The sequence below is a fragment of the Leucopleurus acutus genome (genome assembly GCF_964270905.1).
Source record: "Leucopleurus acutus genome assembly, chromosome: 3".
Classification (NCBI taxonomy): Eukaryota; Metazoa; Chordata; class Mammalia; order Artiodactyla; family Delphinidae; genus Leucopleurus; species Leucopleurus acutus.
Genome location: NC_139145.1, coordinates 9,381,189 through 9,398,928, shown reverse-complemented (window position 1 = coordinate 9,398,928; position 17,740 = coordinate 9,381,189). Strand labels below are relative to the sequence as shown.

The following is a 17,740-nucleotide window of genomic DNA, read 5'->3' as shown; positions in this document are numbered from 1 at the left end:
AAGATTACAATGAGCTGGTTGTCCTCTGAGCCTCTGTTTGGAGACAGTTTCTCCTACATCTTGACTTGGTTGATTCCCTCTCATCACTCAGCCTTCCATTCTACTGTGCCCCCTCTCGGAGAAGCCTTCCAGCCAAAAACGGCTTGCCCTTCCTCACAGCACAGACAGAACTCTCATTCACTTCCAAGCAGGTTTTGCTCTCTGAATCATTTTGTCAATATATGCATTTGCATTTCAAGTCCCTGTGGGCGGATTGTTTAAATAATAACAATGACAGGGAAATGTATTTATCCCAAGTCCCAATGATCAGGCTGTTTCCCTGGGAAACGAAGAGGCAGGTGGGACAACAACGGTCACTTTAGTAGAGCCCGTTTGAGCTGACAACCAACACCCCTTGATTCCCAGAATCTCCAGTGGATGGGGAAACTGAGGCTGAGGGAGATGATCTGCCTGGCTCACACAGGGTGCGGATGGCACAGCTGGGGCTAGACCCAGCATTCTGGCTTGTATCCCTCAGATTTTTTTTTTCTCCCTCACTCCTTCACTGCACTTACACAGTACTTTCTGTTTATAACAATTGGCCCATGAGAGCCTTAAAGGAGAGGGAAAATACTGATTCACCCCCACACTGTTGGTACCTAGCATGATGCCTGGCGCTTAGCAAGCATTCGATACTCATCAAACAAATGGCTGCGTCTCAGTAAAACCCTGAAGTGCCTTCTGTTTTGTGGCTTATTTTCCTCTAATTTTTTTGAGCATGGTTCAGTCAGAAAAAGTATAGAAGATGTAAAAAAACAACAAACCTCGGCTCAAGAGAACACCCAACTCCCCAGCATAAGGGATAAAAAAAAATGTGAAACAGCCAAAGCCCCACAGTGGCCACGAGGGAGGTCGTATGTCTGTCCCAGTTTGTACCTGTTATTAAATCATGCGACGCCTGTTAATTATTTTTTGAGTTCTCCTTTCCCCATTCACTCAAAATTATCCTGGTTTGGGCAGCGAATTATATGGTCTTTCTGCCTCTGAGGTCTCCTGTCACCTCCCCTGGCCTCTTCAGCTCCCTTGTTCACCCTCACTCCCTCACTTCCAGCCACATGGGCTCCTCACAAATGTCAGAACCACTCCTGCCTTAGGGCCTTTGCACTGGCTGTCCGATCCACCTGGGTCTCTCTTGCCTGACATACCTACATGGCTCTCCTTCACCTCTTTCAGGTCTTATTAGAAGAACGTCAACCTCTCACCTTGAGGATCCACAGCCCCTCTACTGCTTTTTCACCTGAGCTTTCATCACCCTCTTACCCAGGAGTGGACAAACCACCACCCATGCATGACACCTGTTTTTGTAAATTAAGGTTTGTCAGCACACAGCCATGCCCATTCATTGTGTATCTTCCCTGTGGATGCTTTTGTGCTACGAGAGCAGATTGAGTAGTTGTGACAGAGACGGCATGGCCCACAAAGCCTAAAATATTTCAGATTCTGCCATATATATAAAATTTTCTTAATTATCTTGTTGGCTGCCTGCTTCTCCCACCAAAACGTCAACTCCCCCCAAACAGGGATTTTTTTGTCTCTTCCATTTGCTGCATATCCTTGGTGCCTAGAACGTTGCCTTCATGCAGTACACATTCAATGAATGTTAGTTGAATGAATGTGTGATCTAAAGTCCCCCAGATCTGATGCTTTGATGTTGGCCAAAATAAACATCTATGAATTATACAAGGGCTTAGGTCAAAGATCAGTTTCAACCATTAGTGACCATTTGTCAAGGGACTTGCATTTATAATCATCAACTAAGCACAGTTTTACCATTTTCTTAATTGACATTAAGTGAGGAATAGAAATAGAGAGTAAGAGAAACACACAGAGAAAAGCACAGAGAGGTGGGGGAGAGAGGAATAAAGAGGCGAAGAAAGGAAAGGAGGAGAGAGAAAGAGAGAGAGACAGAGAGACCAAGAATTAAGAGACACAAAGACAGAGAGGGGGAAAAAAACAGAGAAGGTGGGAATCATAGAGAGAGAGGGAGGGAGTGTAACAGTTAGTGCCCAGTGCTGGGTTCAAATCCTGACTTCACTACCCTTGACTAGGGGATCTTGGCAGGTCACTGAATCCCTGTGAGCCTCAGTTTCCTCATCTGGAAGATGGAGCTAAAAATATTTCCCCTCATGAGGTTGTTTTATGGATCAGTTGATGATACAAGGAGGATGTAGGGATGCAGCAGGCTCTCAGCAAAGGGTGTACAGGTCCTGCCAGGGCCCCAGACTCTTCCTCTCCCCACCCTGGTAGCAACTAAGAGAGGGCAAGTCCCATCGCCCACACTGCACCCCCAGGCTGTTTTGGCTATTCAGTGAGAAGCATGTTGGGTATGTCCTCTGTGTGGGGTGGAGGTGATTTCTGATTTTTTTTTTTGTTTTTGAGTCACTCATGCACATATGGTGAGGGGGTCCTTGTGAAATAAGGCTGCCTGTTGCTCAAGCAATACACAGAGCCACCAACTTTTGTCTCCAGCAAATGGCTCCAGTGCAGCCCTCCTGGGCTTCCCCATGCCGCCCCCTTGAGCTCAGAGAGCCAGTCTTCCATCCTGTTTGCCATGGGAGGTAGCAAATAGCAGATTCTGAGGGAACTGGTGTTGAGTCAGAGCTGGATTCCAACCTTAACTCCCTGTGTGTGGCCTTGGACCTCAGTTTCCTCATCTGTAAAATGGGACTATCTAAGGTTCTACCTTAGAAGGTTACCATCAAGGAGTCACAGGCTGGTGCACAGAGAAACATCCAGAATAGTGCGGTACAGAGGAAATAGCTGATAGCCCATTAGGATTCCAGAAGGCTGCCCACATCCAATGTGGGCCCCAGGCCCAGGAATGGGCACAGGAGCCCTCTGGGTCCTTCAGAGGTCCAGGACAAGGGTAGAGCTCAGCTCTGTTGACTGAGGCTCATTTTATGGCAGTTAGACATGACTCGGACCACACTTCTGGCAGAGAATTTCAATATACTTGCCTTTGTGGTCTTTGGGCTTGGATAAGCACTCACCCCACTACAAAATCATAATGTGGGCAGGTCCACCATGCCCAGGGATGCCTCAATGCCCCATCTTCAAGGATCCCTGGTCTTCTAGAGCAGAGTTTCTCCACAGTGGCACTCTTGACGTTTTGGATTGGGTAACTTGTGGTGGGGGCTGAGCCAGACACGGACAGCGAGAATTTCAGTTACTTGCTAACCTCCTCGGAGGGTTTTCCTAGCCAAGCAACCACAGAAATCACTGTGAGATTCCCTCAGGCTCAACTGGGATGGGAATCCTTGGGGAGTCTGTGAATTTGCATGGAAAAAAGTTAATCCTTCACTTCCCCTAATTTCCACCAGAAAGTGGGGCATTTTCTTCCATTACCAGGGGAGGCAGCAAACTGCAACAGTGTGGGCAGAACCGGTGATGCCCCTCACCCACAGAAATCACATGTAGTTCCCAGATAGCCCACAAAATCTTTTAGCTTCAACACTCCCATGAAATTATGGGGGTCATCTGACTCATTGCCAGGTCCTGTTGGCAATGTGTTACAAACACTAAAATGACGTCACCCATCTGTTTTTAACAATATTTTTATAACAATTTCAGTACATTTGTCTTCCTTCACCATCTCCAGTCTTTTAATTTATTAGACTTTAAAAATCATTACACTGACAAAGGGGTCTGTGCCTCAACAAGGTTTAAAATTTTTTCAGGTGGATTCTCTTTGCTTCCAATCTTCCATCTTTCTGCCCCAGACTTAGAGTTTTAAGAAGTTCCTCCTTTGAAAATTAACTGCCCTCCTTCCCGCCCGCCCTTCCTCTCTCCCTCCCTCTTTTTCCCTCTCTCAACCCCCCACCTCTCTCCCCCTCTCCACCAATATCTATTTCTCTGGGGTCAGCTCAGAGCACAGGGAAGAGGAATGCAGAGCTCGCAGGCTGGTACTGCCATTTCCTGTCTGGCCACCTCCGGCAACTTTCTCAACCAGAGTCTTATTTGTAACATGGGTGACAGTAATCTCTCCTTCACCAGTTATTTATAGACTTTATTTGGGTTTGCCCCCTTTTCAGGATCCCATGCAGGATCCACCATTTCCTTTAGTCCTCACACCTCCTTAGGCTCCTCTGGTCTGGGTCAGTTTCTCAGTCTTTCCTTGTTTGTCACGACCTTGACTGTCTTGAAGAGAACTGCTCAGGTATCCTGCAGAACGCCCTCCAATCTGGGTTTGTCTGATGTTTTGCCTACGATTATGGGGTTATGAGTCTTTGAGAAGAAAACCCCGGAGGTGAGGTTCCCTCCTCATCATATCAAATCAAAGATCCTATGATCACACATCCACTGGGATGTCAAAATTTGTCACTTGGTTAAGGTGGTGTCTTCTAGGTTTCTCCACTGTGAAATGATATATGTCCTTTCCTTATGTTATTCTTTAGAAGTGAGTCACTAAGTCCAGCCCATCCTCAGACTGGGGGTGGGGGAAAGATTAAACTCCATTCTTGGAGGGGGACTGTCTATATATATTAAATGGAATTCTTTTGTAGGGAAGATTTGTCTCTTCTTCACTTATTTTGTTTATTTAATAATAAAGCAATAAAATGACCATTTATTATTGTTATGTCAATCAATAAGTAATTTACATATTTTGACGTGGACTCTCTCTGGACAGGTAATATAAGATAAAAACACCCGGCATACAATGGGCACCCAGAAAATGCCCTTTTCCTGTCCTTCCTCCCCATCTCCTGGTCTACGAGTAACCAAAAATCTTTTTCCTCCTAAACTCTTAGCAAGACAAGTTTAAATGCACTCCCTGATTATAAAAGTAAATTATGAAACTACTATACATAAAATAGATAAGCAACAAGGATTTACTGTATAGCACAGGGAATTGTATTCAATATTTTGTAATAACCTAAAATGGAATATAATCTGCAAAAAAATAACTGAATTACTATGCTATACATCTGAAACTAATGCAATGTTGTAAATCAACTATCCTTCAATTAAAAAAAAGAGGATAAAAGTAAATTGTGCTCATTGTAGAAAATTTTGACAATATAGAGAAGTATCAAGAAGATAAAGATTCCCAAATCCCACTACCTAAAGGCCATCTTGGTACAGCGGACTCCAGCCTTTTTTCCTTATATTTTCAAAATTACACACTTGAGATTATAAGGTTCTACAGACTGAATTGTGTCCCTTCTCCAACCCAGTTCATGTGTTGAAGCCCTAATCCCCGATGTAATGGCATTTGGAGATGGGGCCTTTGGGAGGTGATTAGGGTTACAGGAGGTCATGAGAGTGGGGCCCGCATGATGAGATTAGCGTCCTTGTAAAAGTCACTAATCCCAGAGAGCTTGCTCTCTCTCTCTCTCTGCCCTCACCATGTGAGGACACAGTGAGAAGGCAGCCGTCTGCAAGCCAGGAAGAGAGCCCTCACCAGAACCGGACCACGCTGACACCCTGATCTCAGACTTCTAGCCTCCAGAACTGTGAGAAAGTACATTTCTGCTGTCTAAGCTGCCCAGTCTATGGTGTTTTGTAATGTCAGCCGGAGGTGACTAAGACATAAGGCTTATCTCACCTTGATTCTTTTTTTAAAATCAGTTCCCCCCCCACTTGTCATTATATGGTGAGCATTTCCCCGCATCCTTAAATATTCTCCCAACAGATGATTTTTAATGACATGATACTCCATCATATGGAGGGACCATACGGTATTTAACCAGTTGCTTCCAGTTTTGTTCTATTTTTACAAATAACGCTGGGGTGCACATCCCGATATAAATCTTCGACAGGGGTGCTGATTAGTTAAGGTTAGGCTTTTTCTAAAAGGCACTTTAACCAGGAAGCCAAGTGGGAAAGAAAAGAGACAAATTGAAAAGGGAAAAACCTGGATGGGGCCCCAGCACACCGTGTAGGCGAGCTGCTGTTCCCTTTGCCAAGAACGCTCTTCCCCCAAACATCTGCCTGGCTCTCTCCATTTCTGTGGAAATGGCACCTCCTCTGAGGAGCCTTCCCTCATTGCCTGACCTAAACTAGCCCCCACACCCCAACACCTGTCCTTTTATCCTGCTGTTGTCCTCATAGGATGACACAGGTCATGTCACCACGTCCCACATTATGTATTTGCTTAACGTCCATCTTCCACTTTCTGAGTAGTTTATTATTTATAATGTTTATTGGTCACATCTGTCTCCCCTACAAGGATGGGGATTTTTGTCTGTCTTCTTCATTGTGTTGTCCCTGATCACCTGATCATTTCCCGGCACACAGTAGGCACTCAATAAATAATTATGGAATAAACAAATGGATTTCAATGATACTGAAAAAAGAAATGAGATGTTGGGATCATAAAGCACTGCCCACCCAGCTGGACGACATCCATCTGGCATCTGTGCCTGTGGATTCTAAGATGCTTGGAGCAGGTGCTTCTGGACTCTTCCCATGGATCTCACCTGATAGTGGATGGTGAGGTCATGCTCACGGGCTTGGCTCTAGCATAAGCATAAAAGGACAGATAGTCCAGACACTGTGCCTGCCTGTGGCTGGATGGAGCTAAGGGAGTCCTAGGGCAGGCCTTGCAAATGGCAGAGCACAAGGGCAGGACCCAAATGAGTCTGGAAAAGCAATAGCTCTGTCCTTGTCAGCAGAAACTCAAAGATGCCACTTAGCCCCTGCCCTTAGCAATGAGTTGTCCTAGGGTTGTGTTTCAGGGTGGGGGGGGAGGTTGTCTTAATTTAGGAAGCCCCAGACAAGGGTTCAGGTGCAAGCACTTCATCTGGGAGATGTTATGAATTGAATTACGTCCCCACCACCCCTGCCCCACCAAGATCTGTTGAAGTCCTAACTTCCAGGACCTCAGAATGTGACCTTATTTAGAAATGGGGTTGCTGCAGATGTAATTAGTTAAGATGACGTTGTACTGGAGTAGGGTGGGCCCTAAGCCAATACGACCAGGGTCCTTATAAGAATATGGCCATGTGAAGATGGGGTATTCGAGTGGACAACAGATAATCTATAAGCCAAAGAATGCCAAGGATTGCTGGCAGCCACCAGAAGCTGGAAGAGACAAGGAAGTATTCTCCCCGAGAGCCTTTGGACGGAGCCTGGCCCTGCTGACACCTTCTGGCCTCCATACTGTGAGGTAATAAATGTCTGTTGTTTTAAGCCACCCGGTTTGTGGTAATTTATCACTGCTCTAGGCTCGCATCAGGCTCAAATCCTTGCTCCCTGGGTTTCCACCCAAAGCATGACTGTGGGATGTAAGTGCACGGAAAGTTCTAGAAGGCTACTCTGAGTTAGTGGCAGTTACCAGTGGGGTGAGAGTGGCACATAAAGTGGGACCCAATGGCTCACTCCACTTCTTCAGGCGCTGCTGGAGTTTTCACACTGAAAAATTCATTTACATTTTTAAAAGGAGTGCCCTTTGGGCTAGAAAATTTGGCCTACAAATTTGGACCATGCACTGTTCTAAATCTTCACATATATTCACCTCACTCAGTCCTTGTGCCCTGTGAGGTAGGACTGTGCTTCTCCTCATTTTGCACACATGGAAATGGAGGCACAGAGAGCCCAAGTGACTTGTCCAAGGTTGCACAGCAAGGAAGTGGTGGAGTCGGGAGGGGAACCCAAGCAGCCTGATGCCTGACTCTGTTCTCTCAACTGTTTCTCCCGAGTTTGCTTCCCCCAAGGTGATTCAGCTCTAAGCTTCCAGGGCAAATATCCCCTAAGATGATGGTGCTTACAACTATAGAACCCTCTGGAAATTTGTGTCCCTGCTCACACTTCCTCATCCACCACTGAGCTCATCTCCATTGTCTTCCTATGAACCTTGGACCCTTTTTCTGGATGTCCAATCCCATGATATAACCTGTTTCCATGTTCACACTTTACTTAGCTCCTGTTCTCCACCCCCACTCTCTGCCTAAGTTTCCTTACCTTCCTGTCTCCCAGTTCTGTTTCACTCCCAGGAGGGTTCATTTCCCTCTGAAGCCTCCTCTTGCAACAGCCTTGTAAAGAAAAAAAACCTAGGGACTTCCCTGGTGGTGCAGTGGTTAAGAATCTGCCTGCCAGTGCAGGGGACACGGGTTTGAGCCCTGGTCCGGGAAGATCCCACATGCTGCGGAACAACTAAGACTGTGCGCCACAACTACTGAAGCCCGCATGCCTAGAGCCCATGCTCTGCAACGAGGGAAGCTACCGCAATGAGAAGCCCACACACCGCAACGAAGAGTAGCTCCAGCTCGCCACAACTAGAGAAAGCCCGCACGCAGCAACGAAGACCCAATGCAGCCAAAAATAAATAAATAAATAGAATTTAAAAAAAAAAGCAAAGAAAAAAACCTAGAGCCCAAGCAAGCTTTGGCCAACTGGGTGTAGCCTTTAGCCCAAGATCTTTGCAGGTCAGGGCCAAGAAAGAGCCTGAGCATCTCAAATCTGCTGTCTGTTCCTAGAGATGCTACGCAGGATGGAAGCGGGGTGGGGGGGCAGGTAGGAGTGTACATCTTTTCTGACCTGAACTTAACATTTTCAAGACCTAGGACAAGAGTACCAACCGAGGCCCATATATATGTGTAAATATTTAAAAGCTCCTAAATAAAATGTGCTGTATGTGTCTCCTTTACAAACACACCTTCATAAGCACTTGGAAGGTCAGGCTGGAATTTAGAATCTGGATGTCTGCACTGGATAATGGCGTGGGGACAGGCTTCCCTGCCCCTTGACCATGGCCTGCCACCTGGAGGCAGGGGAGGGGGTGCTCCACACACACATGCATGGACACACCACCTTGCGTGTCCAAACTCCAGCCACATCTGTGCCAACAGCCACCCCAAGGACACCCTTGGCCCTCAGGGGATACAAATGGGTGGTGTAGTCAGAGAACAGACCCATGGAAGAATCTCATGCAAGTCCATGGAATCTGGGCTTGGGGAGGGAATTCTAGGATCTAAGACGACTCAAAATGTGATCTAGAAAGTGGAGTGGTGGTGGCACTAGCTCCTGGTAGACATTTCCTGTCAGCCCCATAGGGAGGGGCATGGCTGGAGGAGGGCCAGTGAGGGCTCCAGTGCAGAGCCCCTTTGCATAGGTGCTCAAGGACACTTCTCTATCTCTCATCTATGTTGGTTTTTAACTTACACAACCTTTACATATTCAAAAATCTAAAATTATATTTAAAAACTTGTGCAATTAAAAATTATTCAGCATCTGTGTGCCCTCTAGATCTCCATCTCCCGAGGGCCCTTCTCTACTTAAGAGTTCTGAGGACAACACTCCCATATCCTCAAAGGACTGAGCCTCAGGCCGGCTCTCCTGGGGCCGTGTTGAGTTGTCCTTCGGCTGCCTCCCCGGCTCAGGTTCCCTCCACTGCAGCCTCAGGAGTTGGCTGGTCCTGGCTCTCCATGACCCCTTGTCACTTACGTTGTAGAGGAGGTCAGTCCACCCTTCCATGGTGATGCACTGGAAAACAGTCAGCACTGCAAATAGGATGTTGTCGAACTGAGTGATCCCATTGTTGGGCCCTTCCCAGTAGGGCTGACATTTGGTCCCATTGGGGCAGGTGCGGGCAGGTTCCTCTGTCCCACACGGAGCTGGAGACTCACCCTGAATGTCATCTATGAAAGGGAAGGGGAGAAAAATCAGGGGAAAGGGCCAGCAAAACCAGCTCTGAGAAACAGGAGCCAGCGAAGATTCAATGCTGTTGAAGAAAAATGGCCATTGAGATGAATTTATCAGTCTTTTTCCAAAAAGCAAAGTGTTTGGCTTTGTTGACCTATTCATTGTTTTCCATTTCATTAATTTCTTCTCTAAGCGTTGTTCCTTTTTTGTTCTTTTCCTCGACTTTTGGGATGAGTTAATGTTCCTTAAGGCTATAAACTACTCTTTAAATGCAGCTTTAACTGCATCTCACAAATTCTGTCATGCATTAGTATCATTATTGTTCAAGTAAAATAGTTAGCAATTTCCATTATTATTTCTTCTTTGACTCATGGATAACCAGGAAGCACTAAAAATTTGTCATATATCTACAAAAATAGAATAATATAATGAATTCCCCTGTACCTATCATCAATTTCAACATTTATCAACTCAGGGCTAATCTTGTTTCATCCACATCCCCTCCCCATACTAAAATATTTTACCTTGCCACTAAAATAGTCTTAATGCAAATCTCAGACATCCTACCATTGCACCCACAACCAAGAAGCATGTCTCCTAATTTCCAAAAACTTTGATTTCCAGCTTAATTGCGCTGTGATCAGAGGATATGTTTTGTATTATTCTGCCCTTTGAAATCTGTCGACATGCACTTTAAGGTCCCCAATACAGTCAGTTTTGGTAACTGTGTTGTGTGCATTTTGAGGTGGTTGGGGGCAGTGTTCTCCAGACTTCCATTAGGACAAATTTGTCAATTGTGTTGTGTTATTCTTCTGTAGCCTGACTAATTTTTTTTTTCTTGAGATGTATTGGGCTCAGGGAGCTGTTCTGGGGGAGTTAGGGGAGCACAGAATATCCCAGGCTTTTCCCCATTGGACCAGAGCCGCGGATAGGAGGGAATTCTATCCAGTGAACGATACTTTTGAAGGTTTTCAGAGAGTGACACTGTCCGACAAAAAATCAAACAGCTGAGTGTGTAAACTCAAGCTCCCACAAAACAAAAATATATCTCAATGTGATATATTTATATATAGGCTATATATAGCCTACATACAGGCTTTGCAGCCCATCCTTAACCTCCACTTAGTAAGGAACAGAGTGAAATAAACCAACATAGAATGCATGAATCTTACTGGCCTTTGAAACTCCGGTTAAATAGACACTCTAGGTCATGCACAATGACATTTATCACCTCAGAAGGGACACCTACTACTCAAGAAGCGATGACACATCGGCCACTATTTTAAGTTGTGGGAAACCCCTTCCCCACTCAGGCCAGATTTGGTACAGGGGCTATTATTGAATGAATACAGATTGGAAGGCAAAATCTTTTAAACATAAGGCTCAGGGCAAGGGGGAAAATTCCACGGGCTCCTGTAATGAATGAGAACCATTGTTTGTTGGGAAGGTCACCTCTGTCCAAAACCTTCTCCATTTCCACCTTGTGTCCAAGTCTGGCTCAATACCTATCCACCAATGTGCACCACCCCCCGCCCCCGCCCCCGGGTTAGCCCAGTGAACACTGGTCCCTTTCTTTCCGCAGGGCTACAAGAGCTCCCGAATGTTCACATTTGGTGAGGACACAAAAGCAGCATCAACGTGCATTGCTATGGACTCGTTGCAGACAAGGGGTCTTGTTTCCTCAAACTATTTTGGAAGCTCTTAGAAAGGAGGACGCTTCCACTTCTCCTTGGCATTTCTCTGAGTGTTTAGCACGGTGCTGGGCACACAGGAACCGGGTTCCTGACGATAAGGAGAACCTGTCTGCAAGAGAAAACCTGTCTGTCTTTAGCAGCTTTGCCTAGTGGTGTTCTTCATTGCGACCCGCTCTCCCCAACCCCCCACCTGCCCCCTCATCACGAAACACTCTGAGGGCTGCTTCTAGAAAAGCAACCATCCAGAGAGTCTGAGGAATTTGATTATAAATATATTTTAAAATTAACCTGCTGCCTGGGTGTCTGTTTATATCTGTCTCTTACTCACATGCCTTATATTTTTAATTGCGAGCTTTTCAGTCATCCTCCCTAAATCAAGGCCTCCTACCCTCCGGTTGCCCCACCCACATCTGTCCCCTTAAAACCTCAATTCAGACTCAAGCCAGTCCTCTGTCCCCTTTGCTGGAGAGAGAGAGAGAGAGAGAGAAAGCAACAACAACAACAACAACAAGAAACCTAGGATCCAGGAATCCTGGTTTCTCTATCTTCGGCTGATTTTTCCGAGGGGCCCTGCCCTGTATCTCTCCCTCTAGCATTTCTGCCTGGGTGACGAGGCCAGGAGCAGAAATAGCTCTGCCTCAATTAACACCTTCTTCATCGGGGAAAGAAATAATTAGGACATCCCATATTGAGCAAACTTCACAAGCCCAGGAGAGAAGGAGACGGGAGGAGCAAGAAAAAGGAGGCAATAAAACATCTCAAATGAACCTTCCTTACTGGGTTTTGCTACCCTCGGGGAGGCCTGGGGAGAGGGCTCTGCTCCCCAGGGGTCATCGGGAAGAGAAGGTGGATGGGAAACCACTCCCGGTCAGAACCTTCTTCCTAATAAGACAGGCCTGAAATCTCTTTCCCTTCCCAACGGGCTCCCCTCTGGGCTTTAACTGCCTCAATTCACAGTTTCTTTGACGCACGACTAGCGCTGTCATTCAGCCGGTCCACACTGAGGCGGCCCGTGGTCCAAATGTTGAAATACAGGCTTCCCTCCTATTCGATTTCATTTGGTTCTTGGTCAGAGAACAAGCAGCTAGGTTTGGATAGCAGGGGATTTAATCCAAGATGTATCTGGAAGCTATCGGGTCCTTGAATGTGTGGATAGCATTGGACAACCACGTTGCCCCACTGCTGATTCAGAGATGAGCACCAGGGCTGTGCCTCCCGGCCCTCCTGGATCTTCTCCTGCGCCCACCCTGTTTTCTCGATCCAGCAGCTAAGGGGTTGACACTGGCATAGTGCCGGGAGCGGATGAGCCAAGATCCTGCTTGCGCTCTGGTTCTGACTGGCTGGTGCCAAGACTCCCAGCGGGATGTCTTTATGGCACATTCGGGGGAGACCAGAAGCCATCCTCGACTCTCTCCTCCAGGGAAAGGAGGCTTTGGAACTCAGCATGCGTTAGGGTCTGGGGTCACTGCAAGGTAACTAGGCAGAGGCTGTGGGCACTGCGCCTATATTCTGCCGTCATTTGTCCCTACGTGCGCCCACCGAAAACACCTTTGATATGTGCTCCAGCCCAGTGTCAGGGCAGCCAGCAGTGCCAGGGCCTGAATGCCCTCCCAGGGGGCAGTCCTTGCCAATGTCGGACAGAAGTTGGTGGATAAGTAGCCAGCTCCCTCGCCCCACGTGTGGGATGGCTCTGAGTGTGACGTACGTTGTTTCCCCGAGGTGCCCAGTGGAACTGAGGTCTGGTTGCCCAAGATGGTAACCTACTTGATAACACCCCCTTTACTAGATGTTTTCCCTTCCCTGTCTCACTTCTCCACTCCTCTGATGGTGCTTCCGGGGATCACTTCCCAAATGAACCACTCACCCCGAGATAGCTTCTCGGGGCCCCCAATGCAATGCCCCAGCAACAACCAAGATCTCGGGGACTGTTTCACCCCCTGCCTTGCCTGAAGTGCTTTCGGGAGGAGGTTCTCCCAGCTTCCAGAAGAAAGAAGCAAACCCCTGTAGCTCCCTTGCAGGAGCTTATCCCTAAGGGAGAAAAGAAAGGGGAGGAAGGTTGGGAAAAAAATATGCTGCTGCTCGGACCTACCTGTGCCCTCTTCAAAGCAGGTGGTATGAAATTTTCCCATATAAAATTCTAACCCTATGATTGCAAAAATAAGGATTGCAAAAAATAGGAGGAGGCCGATCTGCAGCAGGGGGATCATTGCCTTCATGATCGACTTCAGGACGACTTGTAAACCTGGGGAAACACACAGAGAGAGGCCCCACAGGCCCGTGAGAAGGCACCCCCAAGTCCCACCCCCAAGATGCCTCCTGAGGGAACCCAGAGCATGCAGGAGGCTGGGGACTGGGCGATAGTGAGGGAAGATAGATGGAAGACACAGAGGCTGCTCGTTATAATAATAGGAACAATTCCTCCTAATATTTTAGAGCACTTTCTTTTTTGGTTTTTTTTTGGCCGCGCCGTGCGGCTTGTGGGATCTTAGTTCCCCAAGCAGGGACTGAACCCGGGACTATGGCAGTGAAAGCTCGGAGTCCTAACCACTGGACCGCCAGGGAATTCCCCACTTTTTATCTTTAAAATATTTTTAAAAGTATTGGACATAGGCTGTCCCATTTGATGACCTTTTGGGCAAGAAAGAGGTGGAAATTCATGGCTTTCTGAGCCCCGTTCTTGGGTGTCGGGTGGCTTTCACCCAGAGCGGGGTGACTTTTTCTAACTTTTTTCCACCAAGAGAGGGCGTCTTTTCCTAATTCATACAGAGGCGCCATATACGCTAGTTGCAGCTCTGCCTGGGAAAGCAGTCAATGTCCTAGTTTCAACCCTGAGAAAACAGACATTATTTCATTGGCTTTTAGCAACAACCCCATGAGGCAGGCGCACGTGTAAAATTATCCCCATTTTACAGAGGTGGGAAGCAAAGCTCAGCGGATGTCATGATTCACCTTAGGGCATGATAAATAACAGGGCCAGGATTTGAATCCAAGTCGGAATGATGTCAAATCCTCTGTTTGTAACCACTGTCCTGTATGTTTAGGAAAGTCTATGGTTAAAATGAGGATTCAAACATATAGCTTGGGTCTTGTTTCTCGATGAGGAGAACTTCCCATGGCCCACGATTAGCACCTCCTGAGGGGTGGAGACCACAGGGGGACTACGCTACTCCAAGGGGTCCAAAATGTAAGGGTGATTGATGCCCGTGGCAGAGTGGCTAAGGCTCTGGACACCGTCTGAAGTTGATGTCCAGGCCAGATCTCCTTTCCTGTTGGTGGACCCTCCCTCCAGCTGCTGTGGGCATTTGCTGCTAACGGCTCCCAGATGCTCCTCTTTTCATAGTATTGCCCTTGGTTATCCAAAGCTCCTCACCTGGGAGGCTATCGCTTCCCCACCTCCCACCCCCAATAACTGACCACAGGAGTACAAAAGACCAGCCTGTTGCCTCAAGTGGGAAACAACTCTGACGCTATTCACACTCCAGAGTTCCCTGCAGGATCCGGCTGAGACGGCATCCTTGTTCAGATTCTTCTGCTACCCCGTCCTGCTGCCCTCATTCTCTCTCTCCTGACAGCACTCCCTCAATAAAGCAAGTGCACCTGAACACCTATCTAAATCTGCTTCTAGGGAAGTTCCCATTCTGAACCTTGGTTTCTTCGTCTGTAAATGGGGATTAGAATAGCACCTCCCTCTCAGGATTAAATGAGAGGCTTCATGCCTCGCAAAGTCCCTGGCACATCATAGGTGGTCATTAGACAAAAATTCTTATTAGTATTAGCTTTGGGATGGCCCTTGATTTCATACGACGTAGGCACCCACTGGAATCTTGCAGACACCTGAGTAGAAATGCCTTCTCTCTAACAAAAAGACCCTGCTGGTGGTTATGTAGAAAATCTCACTCTTTAAATCTGGATGGCAAGGAACCTGAAGAACGAAGCTAATGAAACGTAAAATGGTGGTAATAACAGAACCTACTTCACAGGCTTGTTGTGAGGATTAATGAGTTAAAAACATGTCAGATACTTAGAACAGTGCCTGGTACATAGTAAGTGCTTATAAATAAAAATTAATAGTACAGGGAGATCATAGTAAGTGCTTATAAATAAAAAAATAATAGCACAGGGAGATCAGCTCGGTGCTTTGTGACCACCTAGAGGGGGAGGATAGGGAGGGTGGGAGGGGGAGGCAGGAGGGAGGGAATATAGGGATATATGTATGCATATAGCTGATTCACTTTGTTATACAGCAGAAACTAACACAACAGTGTAAAGCAATTATACTCCAATAACGATGTTAAAAAAATAGGAATTATTATTATTATTACTGCTACTACTACTGAGGCAGTAGGACAGAAAATGTTTAGCCCTGTTTTTTTTTTTTTTTTTTCCCTGCTGAACCTAATCCTGACCCTGTATCGTGCAGCCACCCCCAAAGGATCTGGAGTAGAAGCATCCCTGGAGGATGAGAAAATAGCACGGAACGGGTATAGACTTTGGAGCTCATTGCCGTCAAGCTTTAAGAACTCAGGTGAGTCATTTGACCTTTCTGAGCCTCCACCTTTTCATCTGTGAAATGGGTTCACTGGGTGATTGTGAGGATGAACTAAGATAATACACAAAAAGCTCTTTCTGCTGTGCCCGGTACACAGTAGGCACTCAATGAACGGTAACGGTCATTGCCACCAGTATTACCAGGCTTGGGGTCAGACTGGCTAACTCCTAATTCTGCCATTCTCAGCCACGTGACTTTGCTCAAATTATTCAGCCGCCCTGAGCTTCAGTTTCCCCATCTGTAAAATGGAGATATCAGCATTATCGACTTCACAGGGTTGTGAGTATGAGGACCTGGGTGGCGCTTCCCATGGCTCCTGATAGAGAAATGCTCAATAAATGGGTGCTGTGGTGATGGGTGAGGCTCCTGGCTGGCTTCCAGGAGCTCATCCAGACCTGCGGCCAGATGCCTGGTGGGGAGTCCCCTGAGGGACTTCCCCAAAGTGGAGGCTGCCCTGACCCAGGCTGGGGAAGCACGCAAGGGTTCCTGGGATAGGCTATGCAGAGCGGAAACCAAGGGCTCGCGGGACCCCTGAGCAGACCCCTGGTCACGGTTGGAAACTCACGCACTTGGGATTCCAGACACCAGCTTGAGCGGCCGCAGCACTCGAACTGCCCTCAGCGTTCTTAGGTCAAACTCCGTCCCAACTGTTGCCAAGATGCTGGAAGAAAGAAGCCAGAACAGAAAGCAGAAGGTGGGTTTCAGGGTCAGACAGGTGGGCGGGGGTTCGATGTGGTGGTGTATTGGCTGGGTGACCACAGGCAGGTGACTTGACACGGCTGGGCTTCGGTTTTGTCACCTGTAAACCAGTGTTAATAGTACCTGTTTCACAGGATAAAAGATGATTTACGAAGACCCCAGATAGGTGTATGGTCGATGATACTCAGTAAACATTCGGCTGAGAAGAACAGAAGCTTCCTGTGGCACCTGGTCTGGGGGGGACTTTCAGTGTATTTTGCAACTCACAATCAGGATGGATCCTGGGGAGGCTGGGAGGCCCTGGGGGAAGGACCGGGGGAGTGGCAGATCCTTTGGGGCTCGGGGCTCTTTATCAACTGGCAAGAAAGCAGTTTAGTGTTAAGATCCCAGCCAGCATGGGTTCAAATCTCAGCTCTGCCACTTCCCAGCTGGGTGACCTTGAGCAAGTTACTTCCCCTCTCCATGCCTCAGTTCCCCCTTTTGTAAAACAGGGATCACAACAGTACCTACACATCAAAGGGGTATGAGGATTAAATGAATTGATACATGTGAGGTGTTTGGCATTGTGCCCAGAACACAGGAAGTGTACTAAGCTACTCAAACAACCCAAACAATGGGTGTAGCCCTGCTGGGGTGGACCAGCTGACATCAGCTCCAGAAGGGGGCTACAGACCCCGAACCTCAGGGCAAAAAGTCACTCCTGCAAATACAGGTGAGTAATAATCACGGTGATAGGTGAGAGGACCCTCCCTTAGAAAGCCCCCCCCCGTAAAGACCCCATCCTAAGACCTCATTTGTAAAAAGTATTGCTGGTGAGAAAAGGGGTCCCAGAGACCCTCCTCAACCCAAGGAACCCCCAGACGCGTTTCCTGAATAAGAAATGTAGTAGGAACCACCATGGGACTATGCCACAGAAGACGCTGTTGTTGGAGCCTCACATGATGGGCAAGAAATGCTGAAAAACAGAGGGCTCTGTGGTTAAGAGGAGAGAGACCACGCAAATAATTTGGGGGTGTCTTCAGTTCTGTCCAGGGATCTGGATCTTATGACTTTTACTTTGAACAACCATATCTGCATCTGTGAATACCCAGTATCTACATCTCTTTGTCTTTTTAAAAAATAAATTTATTTATTTATTTTTGGCTGCGTTGGGTCTTCGTTGCTGTGCGTGGGCTTT

The 17,740-nt window shown here is 47.2% G+C and overlaps 1 protein-coding gene across 5 annotated transcripts in view; it reads right to left on the bottom strand.

Annotated features, from left to right (window-relative positions):
* Positions 1 to 17,740, bottom strand: part of CACNA1A (calcium voltage-gated channel subunit alpha1 A) — a gene marked incomplete at its 5' end in the record, with an annotated part of 237,674 nt that overhangs the window by 110,421 nt on the left and 109,513 nt on the right. For all 5 annotated transcript variants that reach the window (XM_082834912.1, XM_082834911.1, XM_082834913.1 and 2 more), the window contains 3 exons: positions 9,424 to 9,617; positions 13,405 to 13,557; positions 16,434 to 16,525. In XM_082834912.1, coding sequence (XP_082691038.1) covers positions 9,424 to 9,617; positions 13,405 to 13,557; positions 16,434 to 16,525 — 439 coding nt within the window. The remainder of the gene's footprint in view (positions 1 to 9,423; positions 9,618 to 13,404; positions 13,558 to 16,433; positions 16,526 to 17,740) is intronic.